This window comes from Mus musculus, chromosome X (assembly GCF_000001635.26).
Source record: "Mus musculus strain C57BL/6J chromosome X, GRCm38.p6 C57BL/6J".
NCBI lineage: Eukaryota > Metazoa > Chordata > Mammalia > Rodentia > Muridae > Mus > Mus musculus.
In genome coordinates this window covers 94140601-94156902 of record NC_000086.7, presented here as the reverse complement: position 1 = coordinate 94156902, position 16302 = coordinate 94140601, and the positions used below count along the sequence as shown (strand labels likewise).

At 41.4% G+C, this 16302-nt stretch overlaps 1 protein-coding gene across 2 annotated transcripts in view; it reads left to right on the top strand.

Annotated features, from left to right (window-relative positions):
* Nucleotides 1-6257: 6257 nt before the first annotated feature.
* Nucleotides 6258-16302, top strand: part of Zfx (zinc finger protein X-linked) — a 76015-nt gene continuing 65970 nt past the window's right edge. For both annotated transcript variants that reach the window (XM_006527967.3, XM_006527965.3), the window contains exon 1: nucleotides 6258-6355. In XM_006527967.3, coding sequence (XP_006528030.1) covers nucleotides 6286-6355 — 70 coding nt within the window. In that variant the 5' untranslated portion in view covers nucleotides 6258-6285. The remainder of the gene's footprint in view (nucleotides 6356-16302) is intronic.

The following is a 16302-nucleotide window of genomic DNA, read 5'->3' as shown; positions in this document are numbered from 1 at the left end:
CACACACACACACACACATTGCTGCATGTGGTAACACTAATTTATAATCCCAGCAGTATGTAGGCTGAGGTGGAAGGAGGAAGAGTCTCCTGTTGGGAGCTAGCCTGGCCTGCATAGTAAGACCCTGTCTAAACAATCAAAAATTGACTTAGCCTAGGGACAGAACACTAGTTTGCTTGACATATGTAAGTCCCTAATTTGGATCACCAGTACTGCAAAATAAATAAATACATAAATAAATAAATAAATAAATAAATATTTAAAAACAGGTCTATGGTAGCATATGTCTTTGATTCCAGCACTATGGAGTCTGAGTCAGGAGAGTCATCATGAGTTCAAGGTCAGCTTGAGCTATACAGTGAGTGTTTGGCCAGACTAAGTATATATTAAAATAAAAGTGGTGGTGGTGGTGGAATACAGCACTCATTGAATAGCCTTTTTTATTTTTTATTTTTATTTCGTTTTTTTTTTTTTGAGGCAGGTCTTACTATGTAGCTCTGACTGGCCTGAAACTTGCTGTGTAGAGTAGGCTAGGCTCAAATTTACAGGGATCCTCCCTGCCTTTGTCTTCTGAGTTGTAGTTGGCATAGGCTACTATGACCAGCTAAATAGTACTCTTTATAACTTCCTCTAATCTCTGGCTAATCACCATTCTGGTTTCTGTTATTATGAATTTGAATGATTTAGATCACTCATATAAGTAGCCATCTAGTGTCTATGTTTTTAAATTTGCAGGACTATAGTTTCCTCAAGACTTCCTCTTTGATCTATTCAGTGTTTAGAAGCATGTTTGTTCCCACATATTGAGACATTTTGATTTCTACTTTTATTGTATTGTTGTCCAAGAATGTGCAATATTATCTCAGTTCCTTTAAATTGAAAGAGATTTGTTTTACTGCCTATGGCATAGTTTATACTAGAGAATGTTCCATGTGTGCTTGAAACGAATGTGTCTTCTGAAGTGGTTGGATGGAATGATCTAAAAATGTCAGATAGACTGTTTTGTTGATAGTTATGTTAGTCTTTGTTGTTGGTGTAATAAATTGCCGCAAATGTAGTTGTTTACGATAACAGGAATTTACTGCTGTATATAGTCATGGAGATCAAAAGTCTGAAATGGCTTTCACTGGGTAATGGTGAAGATATTGGCAAGGCAGAATCTTTTTTTTCAAGTGGTATCGTTTGGATATAGTCTCTCCCTCCAACCTGTCTCTCTCTGCTCACGGTTTGAAGCCGTCCTGCAAAGGTTCCAGTGTTGTAAGCTTGGTCCTCAGTAACGTTGAGAGTATAGGGCGGACCTTTTGAAAGTGGAGCTTGCGGGCTAGGCAGTGGTGCTACACACCTTTAATCCCAGCACTCAGAGGCAAAGACAGGAGGATTTCTTTGAGTTTGAGGTCAGCCTTGTCCACAGAGCAAGTTCCAGGACAGCCAGGGCTTCACAGAAGAACCCTGTCTCAAAAACAAACAAACAAAAAACCCACCACCACCACCAAAAATCTATGGATTTGATGCCAAATTAGCACTAGTTTATAGAATGGACTACGGAGCTTACCTACTTTCCTAGTTGTGTTTTCTATTTTTCCCTTTGAAAGTATGGTAAGACTTTTGAGTAATAATGAACGGCCTTACTAATTCTTATATTTGGAGACTTATTATTATTATTATTATTATTATTATTATTATTATTGACAGAGTCTCACTGAGTAGCCCTGCCTGTCCTGGACCTCTGCTATGTAGACCAGACTGCCCATGAACTCACAGAAACCTCCTGCCCTTGCCTTTTGCTGGAATTAAAGGCATGCACCATTACCCCTGGCTTGTATTATTTCAGTTTTTGAGACAGAGTTTCACATTTAGACTATGCAGGCTTGGAATTCACTATGTAGCCCAGGCTGGCCTTGAAATTATGGTAATCTTTCTGCCTCAGCCTCCTAAGTACTGCGATTGCAAGTATGCATCACCACTCTTGACTTTCAAACTTGGTTTTCTGTCATTAGATTTCTGCTCTTCTGTTCTCCACCCCTTGATCCTGCTGCTACCCCTTTCACTTGTGCTGGAGATCAAAACCAGTACTTGGCCTTCCACAGTAGACAGATGAGCTACCAGTGAGCTCTATCTTTGACCTGACTTCAAACTCTTGGGGTAGTTTTTGTTTTCTCTTTTATTTTTATAGAATTCATAGACCCCAAAATTCAGTGGTTTTTAGTATATTTACAAAGTTGTGCAAGCATCCCTGCTCCCCCCACCCCTGTTTGACTATCTCAAAGACCAGAGACACTTGGACACCAGGAGCTTTGGACTCCTGATCTTCCTGTTCTTAGTTCCGCAAGTCATGCTGGGATTACAAATGTGTGCCACTATGTCCAGTTTTATGTGGCACTGGGGAACTGAACTCAGAGCTTCCAGAATGCACATGGCCTACTGAGCCCTAGCCCAGCTCCTACCTAATTCCAAAAATGTAAAAGTACAATATATTTTAGAAAACAGAGGTAGGTGGGTAGATACATTACTCAGTCTATTCTATAAGCTAGTGCTAATTTGGCATCAAACCCATAATTTTTTCCCCTGAGATAGGGTTTCTCTGTGTTGGGCAGCCATTCCCAACCCATCACTACCCAGGACCTGGCAAGGATGAAACCATTTTTGTTCTTTATGGCTTTGCTTGTCTTAGAAATTTACATACATGGAATCATATGATATATGATCTTCTTTCATCTAATATGATTTTCAAGGTTCATTCATGTTGTTGAATATTTTAGTATAGTAGTCATAACAAATTGAACTTGGGTTTTAGGTTTGACAGCAAGTGCTTTTACCCACTGGGCCTTCCTTTTAGTATATCTGGACTGGGTCGTGGTACCTCTTGTTGTGTAGCTGTTACTGTGCGTCTAGTTTTGGGATTGGATTAATGTTTAAGCTTGTAGACTTTGAGTACAGCAGAGTATCCTCTGTATTGAAAGAGAGCCTCACCCATCCCACCAAGGTCCTTGAGGGGGTTAGGAATGACCTCCCCTGAGGAAGAATTTTCCCTGCAGACTGACTGACTACCTTTGGACTCAAACCTGCAGTATCAACCTTTTCCTGAGTCTCCAGCCTGTTGCTGTACCCTACAGACTTGGGGCTTGCCCATATATGTCTATGTTCTATTGGTTCTGCTTCTCTGTAGAACCTTGATGTGTGTGTTTTATGAGACCACTTAGTGAGTTTTAAATTTTTCATATACTGAATTATTACTATTGATCATCAATTCTTTCCTTTCTTTCTTCCTTCCCTTTTCCTTCTTTTTTTTCTCTGACATGCTCTCATATAGCCCAGGCTGACCTGGAACTCTATACATAGCCCAAGCTGTCCTCAAACTTTTTGAACTTCCTGTCTCAGCCTCCTGAATTATGGATTTATTTTTGTTTGTTTGTTTATTTAGGAGACAAGAGCCTCACTAAGTACTCCTGGCTACCCTAGAACTTGCTATGTAGATCAGGCTAGTCTCAAACTCACCACCTTCTCCTGCCTCCCAAGTACTGGGATTAAAGATGTGTGCCACCATGCCTGGCTATAATTTTGTTAAAATCCACCGAGGCCTATATATCTTCATGTACTTAAAACATGGTTATCCTGGCTTAGTAAGTGCAAAGCTCTGGGTTCAATTGCAAGCACTGGTAAAATTTAGTTAATTACAATAATCCCAAGTAATTTAAAGTTTAGTTAACGACAATAATCCCAAGTAAAAAATTTGAAAGAGGTTTTTTTTTAACCTTCACTTCACAAAGCAGTATTATAATGGCTTTAAAGTCATTGTTGGTGCAGGCAGTGCTAGAGAAATGGCTCAGTGATTTATGGTACTTGTTGCTCTTGCAGAGGAGCCAGGTTTAATTCCCAGCTCCCTCGAGGCAACTCACAACTGCTAGAAACTCCAGTTTCAGAGGTTCCTCTTCTGCCTTTGAAGGGAGGGAGGGCTCCAGGCAAACCCGTGGTTCAGGCAGAACATTCATGGACAGAAAAGATAAAACTTAAAGAATAAAGTCATTACTAATTTCACCATCTGAGTCGACCTGGATTTGGATAGTTATTGGATGTCTTTTCTCTCGGGGACTACTGATGTTTCCTTGGTTCCTTAAGCACCAAGGTTTGTTGCTGTGTTTGTTTGCTGTGGTACTGGGAATTGAAGCCAGTGAACCGCTAGTCAAGTGCTCTATGACTGAGTCATATCCCAGGCCTGGCGTGTCATTGTTCTCAGAGTGAACACTTTGAATATTTGCACTGTGAGTCTAGAGGCCCCTTTCTCCTTGAAGTCAGGGCATTTGTCTGGTTAGGCCCAGATTTAAATTGTATTTCATGTTCCACGTGCTGCTGCTCAGTTTCCAAAGCCTTTGCTCAGCTACTTTGGCCTTATTGAATCTCTAGTTTACTCAGGGTTTAGTCTAGGTGCTGTGTGACATCATAGTTCAGTCCTCAAGGTCTCTGATATTGCTCTGAGGCTGGCGAATGTTTGTCCAGTGTAAAGGTAAGCCGGAATTCACGCTGTGTTTACGCAAGACAAAAAGTTGCCTCCTCAAGCTCTCTGGGCGACCCCCCCCCCCCGCTGTGATCTTTGCAGAGGCCCGCTGTGCATTTTTTGGAGGCCTGTAAGGAAGGGATTGCTCTTTCTTTTACACTGCTTTCAGTGCCTCGGATAGATGTTGGAAGAGAAGGTAGGGGACAGTGTCGGTAATTCACCCCCTCCCCTTGGTAAGAATCACTTCTTTGAAACATTTAAACACACACACACACACACACACACACACACACACCCCCCAAAAACCAAACTTTTATACGATCTAGAGAGACGGGCTTGCTGCCAAGCATGAGAAACCGAATTCTGTCCTCAGGACCCATAGGGAGAAGGGAGTGAAGAACCAACTCCAGCACCCTGTCCTCCGTTCCCTCCTCATGCAGTGTGCTATCTGCTCCCCAGTGAATAAAACGGAGTTGAAACTCTTTTACAGGTATATGTTGTATTTGAGAATGTCTTCCCTCAATACATTCCCCTCTCCCTCTTTTCTCCCCCCTTACCACTCCCATTATCCCCCTTTTCTCAAGAAAATTTCTTCTTCAAAAAAGACTTAATTTATTTTATGTATGTGTTTGGCCCGCATGTATGGAAATGCACTGCATGTGTGTGCACTGCATATGTGGCCCTTGGAGGCCAGAAAAGAGTATCAGATCGCCAGAAACAGGTGTGGTGGTGCATGCTTTAATTCCAGCACCCAGGAGGCAGAGGCAGGCAGATTTTTGTGAGTTACAGATCAGCCTGCCCTACACAGTGAGTTCTACGAAATCTAGGGATAGAGAGAGAGAGACCCTGTCTCCAAAAAAAAAAAAAAAAAAAAAAAAAAAAAAAAAAAAAAAGGAGGAAGGAGAGTTGTGAATGTTTGTAAGCCATGTGGGTACTGGTAACTTAACGCAAGAGCGGCAGGTTCTCTGAATCTCTGAGCCATCTCTCCAGCCCCTGTAGACAATTTCATTTCTTTCTTTTCTCTCTCTCTCTCTCTTTTGGTATTGTTCAAATTTTTTCTTTTTTTCATTTCTATTTTTATTTCATCGATACACACATGATTTTATGTAGGAACCACAAATGAGGGAAAAATATTCATATTTTTTGAGAGTGGCTAAATTTGCTTAATATGATTATCTCAAATTGTGTCCATTTTCCCTGAAATGATATAAATTCATTCCTTTTTTTTGGCTAAAACAATTCATATATATGTATTTTTTCCCTTATACATTTCTGTTGTTTTGAGACATGAGGGTCTCCTGTAACCCAGACTGGCTAGAATTTGCTTTGTCGCTGAGCCTGAATTCCAGGTCCTCCTGCTTCAATCTTCCAAGTTCTGGAATTACAAGTAAGGCAAAATTTCAAGGTTTTTGGTTTGTTCTGGAGGTTGAATTTAGGGGTCTTGAGCATTATATTCTAGCTGCCCTGGAACACCTTTCGTAAATCAGGCTGCCTTCAAACTCTTAAAAGATCGGCCTGCCTCTGCCTGCGTGTTGGAATCAAAGGCACGCGCCATCTCGCCTAGCTCAAGGTTTTTTTTTTTTTTTTTTTTTTTTTTTAATTTAAAGTTGTTTGTGCGTTTTTGCACGTCTCAGCGCTTCTGTGGAGGTCAGAGGCCAACTTCGTGGAGTCAGTTTCTTCATCCCAGAGTTCCGGGGACCAAAGCCTGGTGTCCAGAGGGGCGGGGCGAGGCGAGGCGAGAGCCTTTATCTATGCAGAGCTCACAGCTCACCAGACGCAGAGCCGAGGCGCTGATGGAGCCAGAAGGACCTTCGTTCTGTTCTCCCGACCAGCTTCTTCTTGCTTGCTATCCAGACACCTCAGGTAATTCTTTCTCTTTTCTACCTAGATATCATTGTTAGAAATAGGGAAGAGCGATTATTGTGGATTTACGCCTTTTTGGTCCACACTAGAAATTATTACGTTTCTTCTGATGAGTTTGGGAGTATATTGTGTCTTTGCGTGCTTGTAAATTTTGCCTTGGCTCTGGAAAGTGTATTTACCTAGTTATACAACCGGAGACAGCGAATAACTTCTCCTTTTCACTTTACATGTTCCGCACTTTTCCCAGTGGTTGGCTGCTGCTGATCTAGTTTTCATCTCTTAATAGCAAGGCCCTTTCTCTTCTGTGAGATTGATTGCTCGTGTGTTAGTTTATGAAGCCGAGGCAAGCGGATCTCTGTGAGTTCAAGGCCTGCCTGATCTACATAGCAAGTTCCAAATCGGTCAGGGCTTCTGCCTCCCACGTGTCAGGGTTAAAACTATGGCCCTCCAAGCTCGGCTTCTAGTGGCTTGAAAGCGTCTCTTAGCATTTATGCTTTGTAGCTTTATTTTATTGTGTTAAACAAACAAACATAAAGTTTGAAGATGGTCCGTGGAAGGCAGTATCATCCACGTGTATGCATATATCCTTTGGGGAAAATTCCCTTCTGTATCTCTGTCTGTTCCCCCAACCCCGCTCCTCTCTCTTTCCAGGCAGGCTCCTGCTCTGTGCTTTAGGCTGGCCTGGCCTGGAACTCCAGACCTTTCAACCCCCTACCTCTGGACTGCTAAGATAGCAGACTTGTGACGCCATGGTGACTTTAATTACTGTCCCTTTACCCTGAGGATGCTTTTGGCCAGAGACTGTGCTTTGTAAAATTTGGACTGTAGATCTCCAGTTTCTCAAAGGTCTGACTAATAGAAAAAAATGTAGATTTTTATAGAAAAAATGTAGGTTTTGAAGTTTTAAAATCTAGGATGTGCACAGAATCCTCATAGACTGTCCTACTAATAACTCCTTCTTTTATTGATTCATGGAAAAATCTGCAGCCTCCACAAAGATTTTGGATGGCTGTTTCATTACATCGCATTTCTTTATTCCTTTTCAGATATTCAAATTATTTTTAATAATTGTGTGTGTTTGTGTGTGTGTACATGTGCGACACATGTGTATCTCCTGTGTGTGTGATCATGTGGAGGCATTGAGGTCTCACTGTGTAGCCTTAGTTTCCTGGAACTCACTGTGTAGACCACGAGGGCCTGGAATTCACAGATTCCAATCCATCTTCCTCTGCCCTCTGAGTGCTGAGTTTAAGACTTGAGCTGCACCAAGCTGGGCTTCCGTTTTATCTTTTGAGAAGGTCTCTCCTAGGACCTGGAATACTAACTCAGCCAGACTGGGTGGCCCCTGAGCTCCCGCAACCCTCCTGTCACCATCCACTACAGTACTCAGGGTACACGTGCTGGGGTTTCAAACTCAGACCCTCACGCTGCTATCATAGCAAGGCCATCCTATACCCCTGATATTTAAATGTATTTCATTCTAACAAAGATACTTAGGACCATTTTATTGGTTCATTTGTCCTGCCTTTCATTCTCTTTCCTTCCCTCCCCCTCTCCCTTACTTCTTTAACATTGATTTAAAATACCACTTACCCTGTGCAGGTTAGTTATATGATATTTTGCAATATTTATTGTCAAGTCTCATTCAGTAGAGAAGTTATTATTGGAATTAATGCTTTCGGTTAGGCCGTGCTATTTTGGAGCCAGAAGTGCTACCATCCTGCCATGTGGCTGGCTGGCCAGGCTGTGCTATTTTCTAATGGCTTCTGTTAAATGATGTGCTTGAACTAACAGAAGAGTTATTAAAATGAATCTGAGTAATCTTTCAGTCAGGATAACAACATTTCAAGTGAACATTTAAAAATATCTAATTTATGTTTGTTTGAGACAAAGTCTCTGTACGTAGCCCTGCTGTATCCCAAGCTGTCCTGGAACTCACTCCATAGACCATGCTGGCCTTGAATTCACAGAGATCCACCTGCCTTTGCATGTTGAGTGTTAGGATGAAAGTATGTGCCACCATGCCTAGCCCTAAAATATCTGATTTGAAAGCAGAAATATTAAAATATAATTTCTATGGGTTTTCTCTCCTTTTACATGTATTTTTTTATTCTCTGGGGAGGGTTGAGGGCATACACATGCCACAGCATGAGGACATCTTGTAGGAGTCAGTGCTCTCCTTCCAACACGTGGATTCCAGGGATCAAACCCAGGCTTGGGCTTGGCTGCAAGCCCTCTCACCCACTGAACTGGCCACCGGACTTTAACTTTGTTTTGTTTTGTTTTTTAAAATCATTTCAGAAGCATTGAGGTGCCTTGTTTGGGAGACTAAGTACTTACTGGCAAGCAAATGATTTGTAGGATAATTTTGCTTCAATCAAATGTCTGTTAAGTTGAGTGTTACTCCAAAATTTATTAGAGAAACTTATGAATGAAAAAGAAAATATATTCAGGCCTACCTGGTCTACAGAAGGAGTTCCAAGATAGCCAGCGATACACAGAGGAACCCAGTCTCAAACAAATATTTTAAGCCATAAAATGCTACATTAACAGGGACGATTACATTTTTCTGTGAGCAATTTAAGGAATCTTAGGGCTATGTTACTGCTGAGTGCTTTCACATATAGAGGTCACTGAAAATAAGCAGGAGTAAGATTTGAAAATAATGAATAATTGTTTTCCTTAATGAAGGGGAAAGGGAAAATTACAATCCTTTATTTTCATTGTTGTTCACAATTTGAAGTAAGGTGTGCTCCTCCAAGAAATTAAAGGAAACATCATCTGGTGAGATTGAGTTGAAAAGGTTTCTATAAGCACGTGACAGAATAACAGCGCTAAGAGTTAGCTCAACAGTTAAGAGGAGTTGTTGCTCTTGCCGAGAACCCAGGTTCCGTAGTCCAGTGCCAAACACTCAAGTGCCCCAACACAGGCATATCTATAGGCAAAACATTCAGACACATTTTTAAAAATGAAACAAACCTAAAAATTTTAATAGTTTATGAATAGTTTAAAAATAAACATCAGTTATCTATTCCTGTTCAATAGTCTTACCACAGCGTGAGAGACTTAAGGTATATTACTTTTTCATACTTCCTGGGAGTCAAGATGCTAAGTTAAGATGCTGAGTTAAGAAGTATCTGCAAATGTAAATGAGCTAAATACCTAATAAAAAATGGAAAAAAAAGAAGTATCTGCATGGTCTGTTTCAGGGCCTCATAAATCTTAACACACAGAGGGAGAGCACGTGCTTAGCATGCCTGAAGCCCTGGGTTCAATGTCCAGTCTCCCCTCCTCCTCCTCTTCCTCCTCCTCCTCCTCTTCCTCCTTCCCCTCCCCCCCTCCTCCTTCCCCTCCCCCCCTCCTCCTCCTCCTCCTCCTCCTCCTCTTCCTCCTCCTCCTCCTCCTCCTCCTCTTCTTCTTCTTCTTCTTCTTCTTCTTCTTCTTCTTCTTCTTCTTCTTCTTCTTCTTCTTCTTCTTCTTCTTCTTCTCTAAACGCTAAACAAAAAGTCAGTTGGTTTGGGCTGTGGTTTGCTTTCCAATAAAAACTGGCACATTTAGCTTCAGTTTTCTGTGGACAGTCAGCTAGAGCCTGTCCCCAGTTCCTTGCCACATGTCCCTCTTGATAGCCAGTCTGCTTCTGTAAAGCTAGCAAGGGAGGAGGTCTCCCTACAAGGGGGATATAGCATCATGTAATCATTATGCACATAATATAATCATGTCTACCTGAGGCAGGAAAGGTGCCAAGAATTTGAGGCCAGCCTAGGCTACAGTACAAGAGTACAAGATAATGTCTCAAAAGGGAGAGAGAGAGAGAGAGAGAGAGAGAGAGAGAGAGAGAGAGAGAGAGAGAGATCTGGCAAGATGGTTCAGTGAGTAAAGGCACTTTTCTCCAAACCTAGTAACCTGTGTTCAATTCTGGGATTCACGTAGCAGGAGAAAACCAATTCCCAGAAGTTGTCCTGTGACTTTCCCATGCATACACCATGGCATGCTCACCCATAAACATACATACTCACACCAAAAATGTTAAACAAACCTACCTCAAAACAACAAAAGCTGGCCTCAGTGGTGCAAGCCTAATCCTAGCACTGGAGAGATAAAAACTAAACCAGGACTGGGGATATAGCAGTTGATAGAGGGCTGCCCAGCATACACAAGGGCCTGGGTTCAATCTCTACCACCTCATAAACTGGGTGTATTGGTACTCCCCTGGAATCCCAGCTCTCAGGATGCTGAAGCAGGAAGTCTAAAAATTCAGGGTCATATTCAGCTAAGCCAGGCTACATGAGCTCCTGTCTCCAATTTTAAATACATACATACATACATACATACATACATATATAAATCTTGTACAGCCCATCACCTTTGCCATACAGTGCTGATTATATGAAAGCATCAGCTCCTCCTAATTTCAAGAGGAGCGGCTCCTACAGAAGCCGAGAGGCAGGGATTATGGGGCTGCTGTAGACCTTGTCTGCCAGAACTATGTATGGACTTTCCAGCTTTACAATGCATGCCACCAATGCTTACTTGTTGTCTTTAACTCACTCCCCATTAACAGGGAGTTGGGTCATTTGCAGGAATATTTGCAGGAATAGCTTATTCCAGATAAGGCTCTGGGAAAGTACACAAAGAGCCAGGGATGTTTTTTACGGTGCTAGAAATCAGTAACATTTAGCATTCAAGCCAGACGAGATGGCGCATGCCTTTAATCCTGGCATTCAGGAGGCAGAAGCAGATCTCTTGAGTTTGAGACGGGGGGGGGGGGGAACCCACCACCACCACCAAGAAAAAACCTAGTGAGTCCCAGGGTAAGAATCAGCCTAGATGCCCAGCAGCAGATGAAAGAATAAAGAAAAGGTGGCATATACACACAATGGAGTTAGTTTACTCAGTCTGAAAGAAAGAAATTTGCCATCTATGCTGGCATATTTAACCCAAGCATGTGGGAAGTAGAGGCAGACAGATCTTTATGAATTCAAAGCCAGCTTGATCTACATAGTGAGTTCAAGGCCAGCCAGAGCTGTGTAGTTACATCTTGTATCAAAGGGAAAAAAGATTATTATAGCTTAGTATATTTTCATGAAATGTGGGTAAATATTAACATTTTTAAGCTTAGTATAATTGTCCCATTTAGTTAGTTATTTCTTACTTTTTCTTTCTACTAAATCAGAAAACTCTGGTGCAGAGTTATACATTAAATAAACACAAACGACAGGGAAGTTTTTGGGTCAGAAACTTTGCCTGTATGCTATATTGAATGGAAATCCATAAACTGAGAGTCATTTCTTCCATTCACCATGGCTCCAAACATTAAGTACTTAAAGTTTCATATAGAAATTCTGCCATGTTCAATGGTTTTACCTTAGTAGAACAGGTAGCATCCCCCAATGGTGTGCTTCACAAACTTGGGGAATATTTTGGTCATTATAGTGATTAACAGGAATCTACTGATAAGGGTCACCTAAGGAGTAGTGGGCAGGAGCCAAGAATGTCACATGTCTCTGCATGTGACATTCTTGAAAGATTTTTTTTCTCCCACATCTTACTTATTTTTCTTTTCTTTTTAAAAAAGATTTATTTATTATATGTAAGTACACTGTAGCTGTACATACCAGACACACCAGAAGAGAGCAGCAGATCTCATTACAGATGGTTGTGAGCCACCATGTGGTTGCTGGGATTTGAACTCGGTACCTTTGGAAGAGCAGTCAGTGCTCTTAACCGCTGAGCCATCTCTTCAGCCCCTTACTTATTTTTCAAATATTCCTGACATTCATGTGTTTGAAAGACCTACCTGTAATTATGTCTCTGAAGTCTTTGTTTTCTATTCTAAAATTGCTTTAAAGAAAACTAGGGAAGTATCTTTACATGTCATTCTAGCCTAGACGTCTCTTCTCTGTATAATTCCAGTTTTATGCATAGTGCTGCCCGAAGCAAGCCTAACTCAAAAGTAGCTTTTGTATGGCCTGAATGTACATGGAATTTTCCAGGAATGGAACTACTATGTAAATTGAAAGGAGTGTATAGTGGTGTTTTGTTTGGAACTTTCCCAATAATGGTTTAATGCTTTTTAAAAACCACACCAATGACATAAGTGCCATTTATGGGCTGTGTTGAATCTCTTTCCTGACCCTTCCAGACTCTTCTACTCTTCTACATTGCAGGAAAGGGCTGTGACTGATAGGTTCCTTGCCCTCCAACTTCTGGGAGGAGTGGACAGGTAGGAAATCTGGAAGATGGAAGGAGGATGAGTTAGGGCTCTTGGCATGAGCATCAAGAGTTAGGCTAAACTTGCCCAGCACTTTTCCATCGCAACATGATCATGCTGCATTGATTTGGGTTCTAGGTAGTTAAAAAAACACAAGTCAACTTCGGGACATGAAGGTAGGTGGCTCAGATGCCCATTGCACTAAGGTATTTTCCCTTTTACCCACATTTATGACTTTCTAGAAGTTCCCCATGACCAGTCAACAGAGAAAGGGTACAGACCTACCACCATCAAAAGATCACAGCAGCTGCATTCTAATCCCTACAGGACAGAGGAAGAAGATAGTCCTGGGGCAAAACATTAGGCAGAGTTCATCTTTTCTGCTTCATGTAGAAGGGGAGACAGCCCAGTTTTTCTCAGGGCATATCACTGGGAGATGCAATCCTGTGTGAGCTGAGCTGCTCCTGTTTTTCTTTTTGGGGTATGCTAAGAATGCAAAGCCAGGAGGAGGGTGGCTATACCTGAGTTGCATTGCAAGGGGCTGCCTGATCTCATTTACGTTCAAAGAGCAGGACTGCTAAAAGATGTGAGTTCATTAGAGCCAGTGTTCCTTGTCTGCTATGAAAATAAGCACTTTTCCCACAGCACACAAGTATGTGTACACACACACATACACACACACATGCACACACACGCACAGAGCATTGGATAAGATTTTTTTTTCTTATCTTAGATAGTTTTGAATTGATTTCCAGAAAATAGGTCTGGAACTCAGAACTTGTAACTTGTTTTATAAATAAAACTGGCTTTAAAAAGCCTGTACTTCTTTTCTTGTTTGTATCATTTCATAATCTGTTTCTCTGGTAATGGTATTTAAATTGTTTCCACCTCCTAAAAACTATGAATAGTTACGAGTTTTCTTAAATAGCAAAGTGAATTGAAAATTGACATGACACAGAAACCTATATGCAAATATTTAAAGCAGCTTTATTCATAAAAATTAGAATCAAAGCCAATTGTGGTAGCAAATGCCTGTTTTTAGGGAGGCCCCGGGTTGGCTGGTCACAGCTAAGCTGATCTCCATAATAAGTTCAAAGCTCTCCTGAGTTACATACCTTGGTTTTAAAACCATCTGTTAAAAAAAAAAAAACCAACAACAACAAAATTAAGAACAACCAAGATATCCTTCAACTGGTGAATTGATAAACAATCTATGATAACCATATCCAGTGAAATTCTAGTCTGCCTATTGGGAACGCCTATTGAATTATATATGGGTTAGGAAGAATCTTTTTGTAGTGGTAAAGTACATAGAACATAACCATAGAAGAATTTAGTCTTACTATGTAGCCCTAGCTAGCTTGGAATTCTTTGTAGACTAGGCTAGCCTCTAACTTACAGGCTGGCTTCCTGCCTTCTGAGTGCTGAGATTAAAGGCTTGAGCCACCATGTCCAGCAACATGGGTACAATTTAAATGTACGTTGTCAGGCCAGAAGCCAGATGTAAAAGACTTAAAATAATTGCAAGTTTTCTTATATATGACAGTTTGAAAAAGAAGAGACTATACTATAGGCATGTGTGTTCATTTCCTGTTGCTCCATAATCAAGTACCACCACAAACTGAGCAGCTTTTAACAACACAATATATTCTCTTGCATTTCTGGAGGATCGAACTCCAGAATCTGTTTTATTAGCTTAAGGCAAGGTATTGGCAGGGGCTTGTCTTTTCTAGCTCTGAGGTCATCTGCATTCCTTAGCTCACATTACAACACCCTCTGGTATCCAGCCCCACGTCTTACTTCCTCCTTCTCCTTCTCAGTCTTGTTTTTAAGGATTCTTGTCATTATAGTTTAGAGCCCTCATGAACCCGCATGGAGAGATAACCCCAGATGATTTCTTCTTAAGATCTAACACATCCTGTAAAATTCTTTTGCCGTCTAAGGTGACACTCCCAGGTTTCTGTGGACCACCATTCAGTTGAAAACAGGAATGAAACAGACCAGTGGTTACCAGGGCTTGGAAAATAAGGAAGAGGTGAAGCCATAATGGACTTTACAAGAGTGGTGGCTGATACAATCAATATAACTGTCAAAACCTCTCAAAGGGCACACCAGAAAGCTAGCAAAAGCAAATATTACTGCCTGAAATTTAAAAAACAAAACAATGACGAAAGATCCAGCCTGGTTATCAGTGATCACAGGATGGGACACAGAGACCAACAAAGGAACAGGAAAACAGTATCGTAGAGGAATAAGTTCAATAGAAGTGTTGTTCAATGTGGTGAGCCCAATAAGTAAATGTTCTTAAGAGACGGGGCTGGGGATCTAGCTCAGGTTCTTGCAAGAAGTCCTAGAATTGATCCTTAGCTTCAGTTGAAGTCGGGGTGGAGGTACACACCTGCAATTCTAGCACTGGGCAGGTGGAAGCAAGGGATTAGACATTGAAGGGCATCCTCAGCTACATAGTAAGTTCAAGGCCAGCTTGGGCTATAGGAGACCCTGTCATCTGGTCTAAAAAGAAAGATAACTTCCTGTCTTCCACACACGCACACCCCCTAACTGTTCCCAAATATGCTATCACATTTCAGTAATCTGTGCACTTGAGAGGCTGAGGCAAGAGAAAATTAAATTTGAGAATTTGAGGATGGTGAGTTTGAGGCCACCATGTCTCAAAAAAAAAAAAAAAAAAAAAAAAAAAAAAAAAAAAAGAGAAAGGAGCCTGGTAGATGGTATATTTACTCAGGAGACTGAGACAGGAGGATCATGAATTTCTGGCAACTTTGGGTTATTAAACAAGACCCTGTCATAAAATAAAATAAAAGATGAGGTGAAAAATACCCAATCATTTTATTTCTTTGGTTTCTTTTTAAATATGATGAGAAAATGGAGACACACCAAAGAAAAATCTATTAAACTTCATTTTGAACAATGGGAACCTGTGGCATTTGGGCTACAAACTCTTTCCCACACTCTCTCCCACCTGCTCTTTGGGATATAAGTTTTATTCTGGGAATACAAGTCCAAAACCTAGGGGCACTAGTTTTTCCTTAAAAACTTGAGATAATTTCAGCATTAATTTTTTAAAAACGGAAGTAGATTGAAATAATCAGGTAAGTTTGAATGCATGAATTTATAATATTACAAGGACAGGTTCTGGTCTCATCCTGAGGAAGGGCAGGCCATCAGCATCTTTCATCCTTCTCAGCTCCACACTGAAGAAGCCGAGTTCCAGGCAACTACAAAGCAGAGGATGGGGGAGGTCCTTTCCTTTCCTTCTCTACTTTAGGATAGAAGTCCTGCTATGTGCATGGCAGGCAATGGTACTCAGCCCTGAACACTCCCACTCAAGCCTGCTAACAAGGTGGACGTTCCATACCAGGAAGGGCAAGCCATCGCAGGAAGAACAGGGTCTAATAATCCCTCCCAAGGAGAAGCAGAGCAGTGTTCCTCTGTCCTCCACTCAGTTCAAGTATGGTGACAAAGAGATCTTCCCCAGGGGGTGAGAGATAGCCCAAGTGAACCCAAAGTTTTACTACTCTCTCAAAGAGGATGATAGTTTGAATCAGAGCTTGGACAGCTCATGCCTGGGACAACACGGGGAAAATGGCAATCTTGGGGCTGGTGAGACGCCTCAGTGGTAAGAGCACTGACTGCTCTTCTGAAAGTCCTGAGTTCAAATCTCAGCAACCACATGGTGGCCCATAACCATCCATAATGAGATCTGACACCCTCTTCT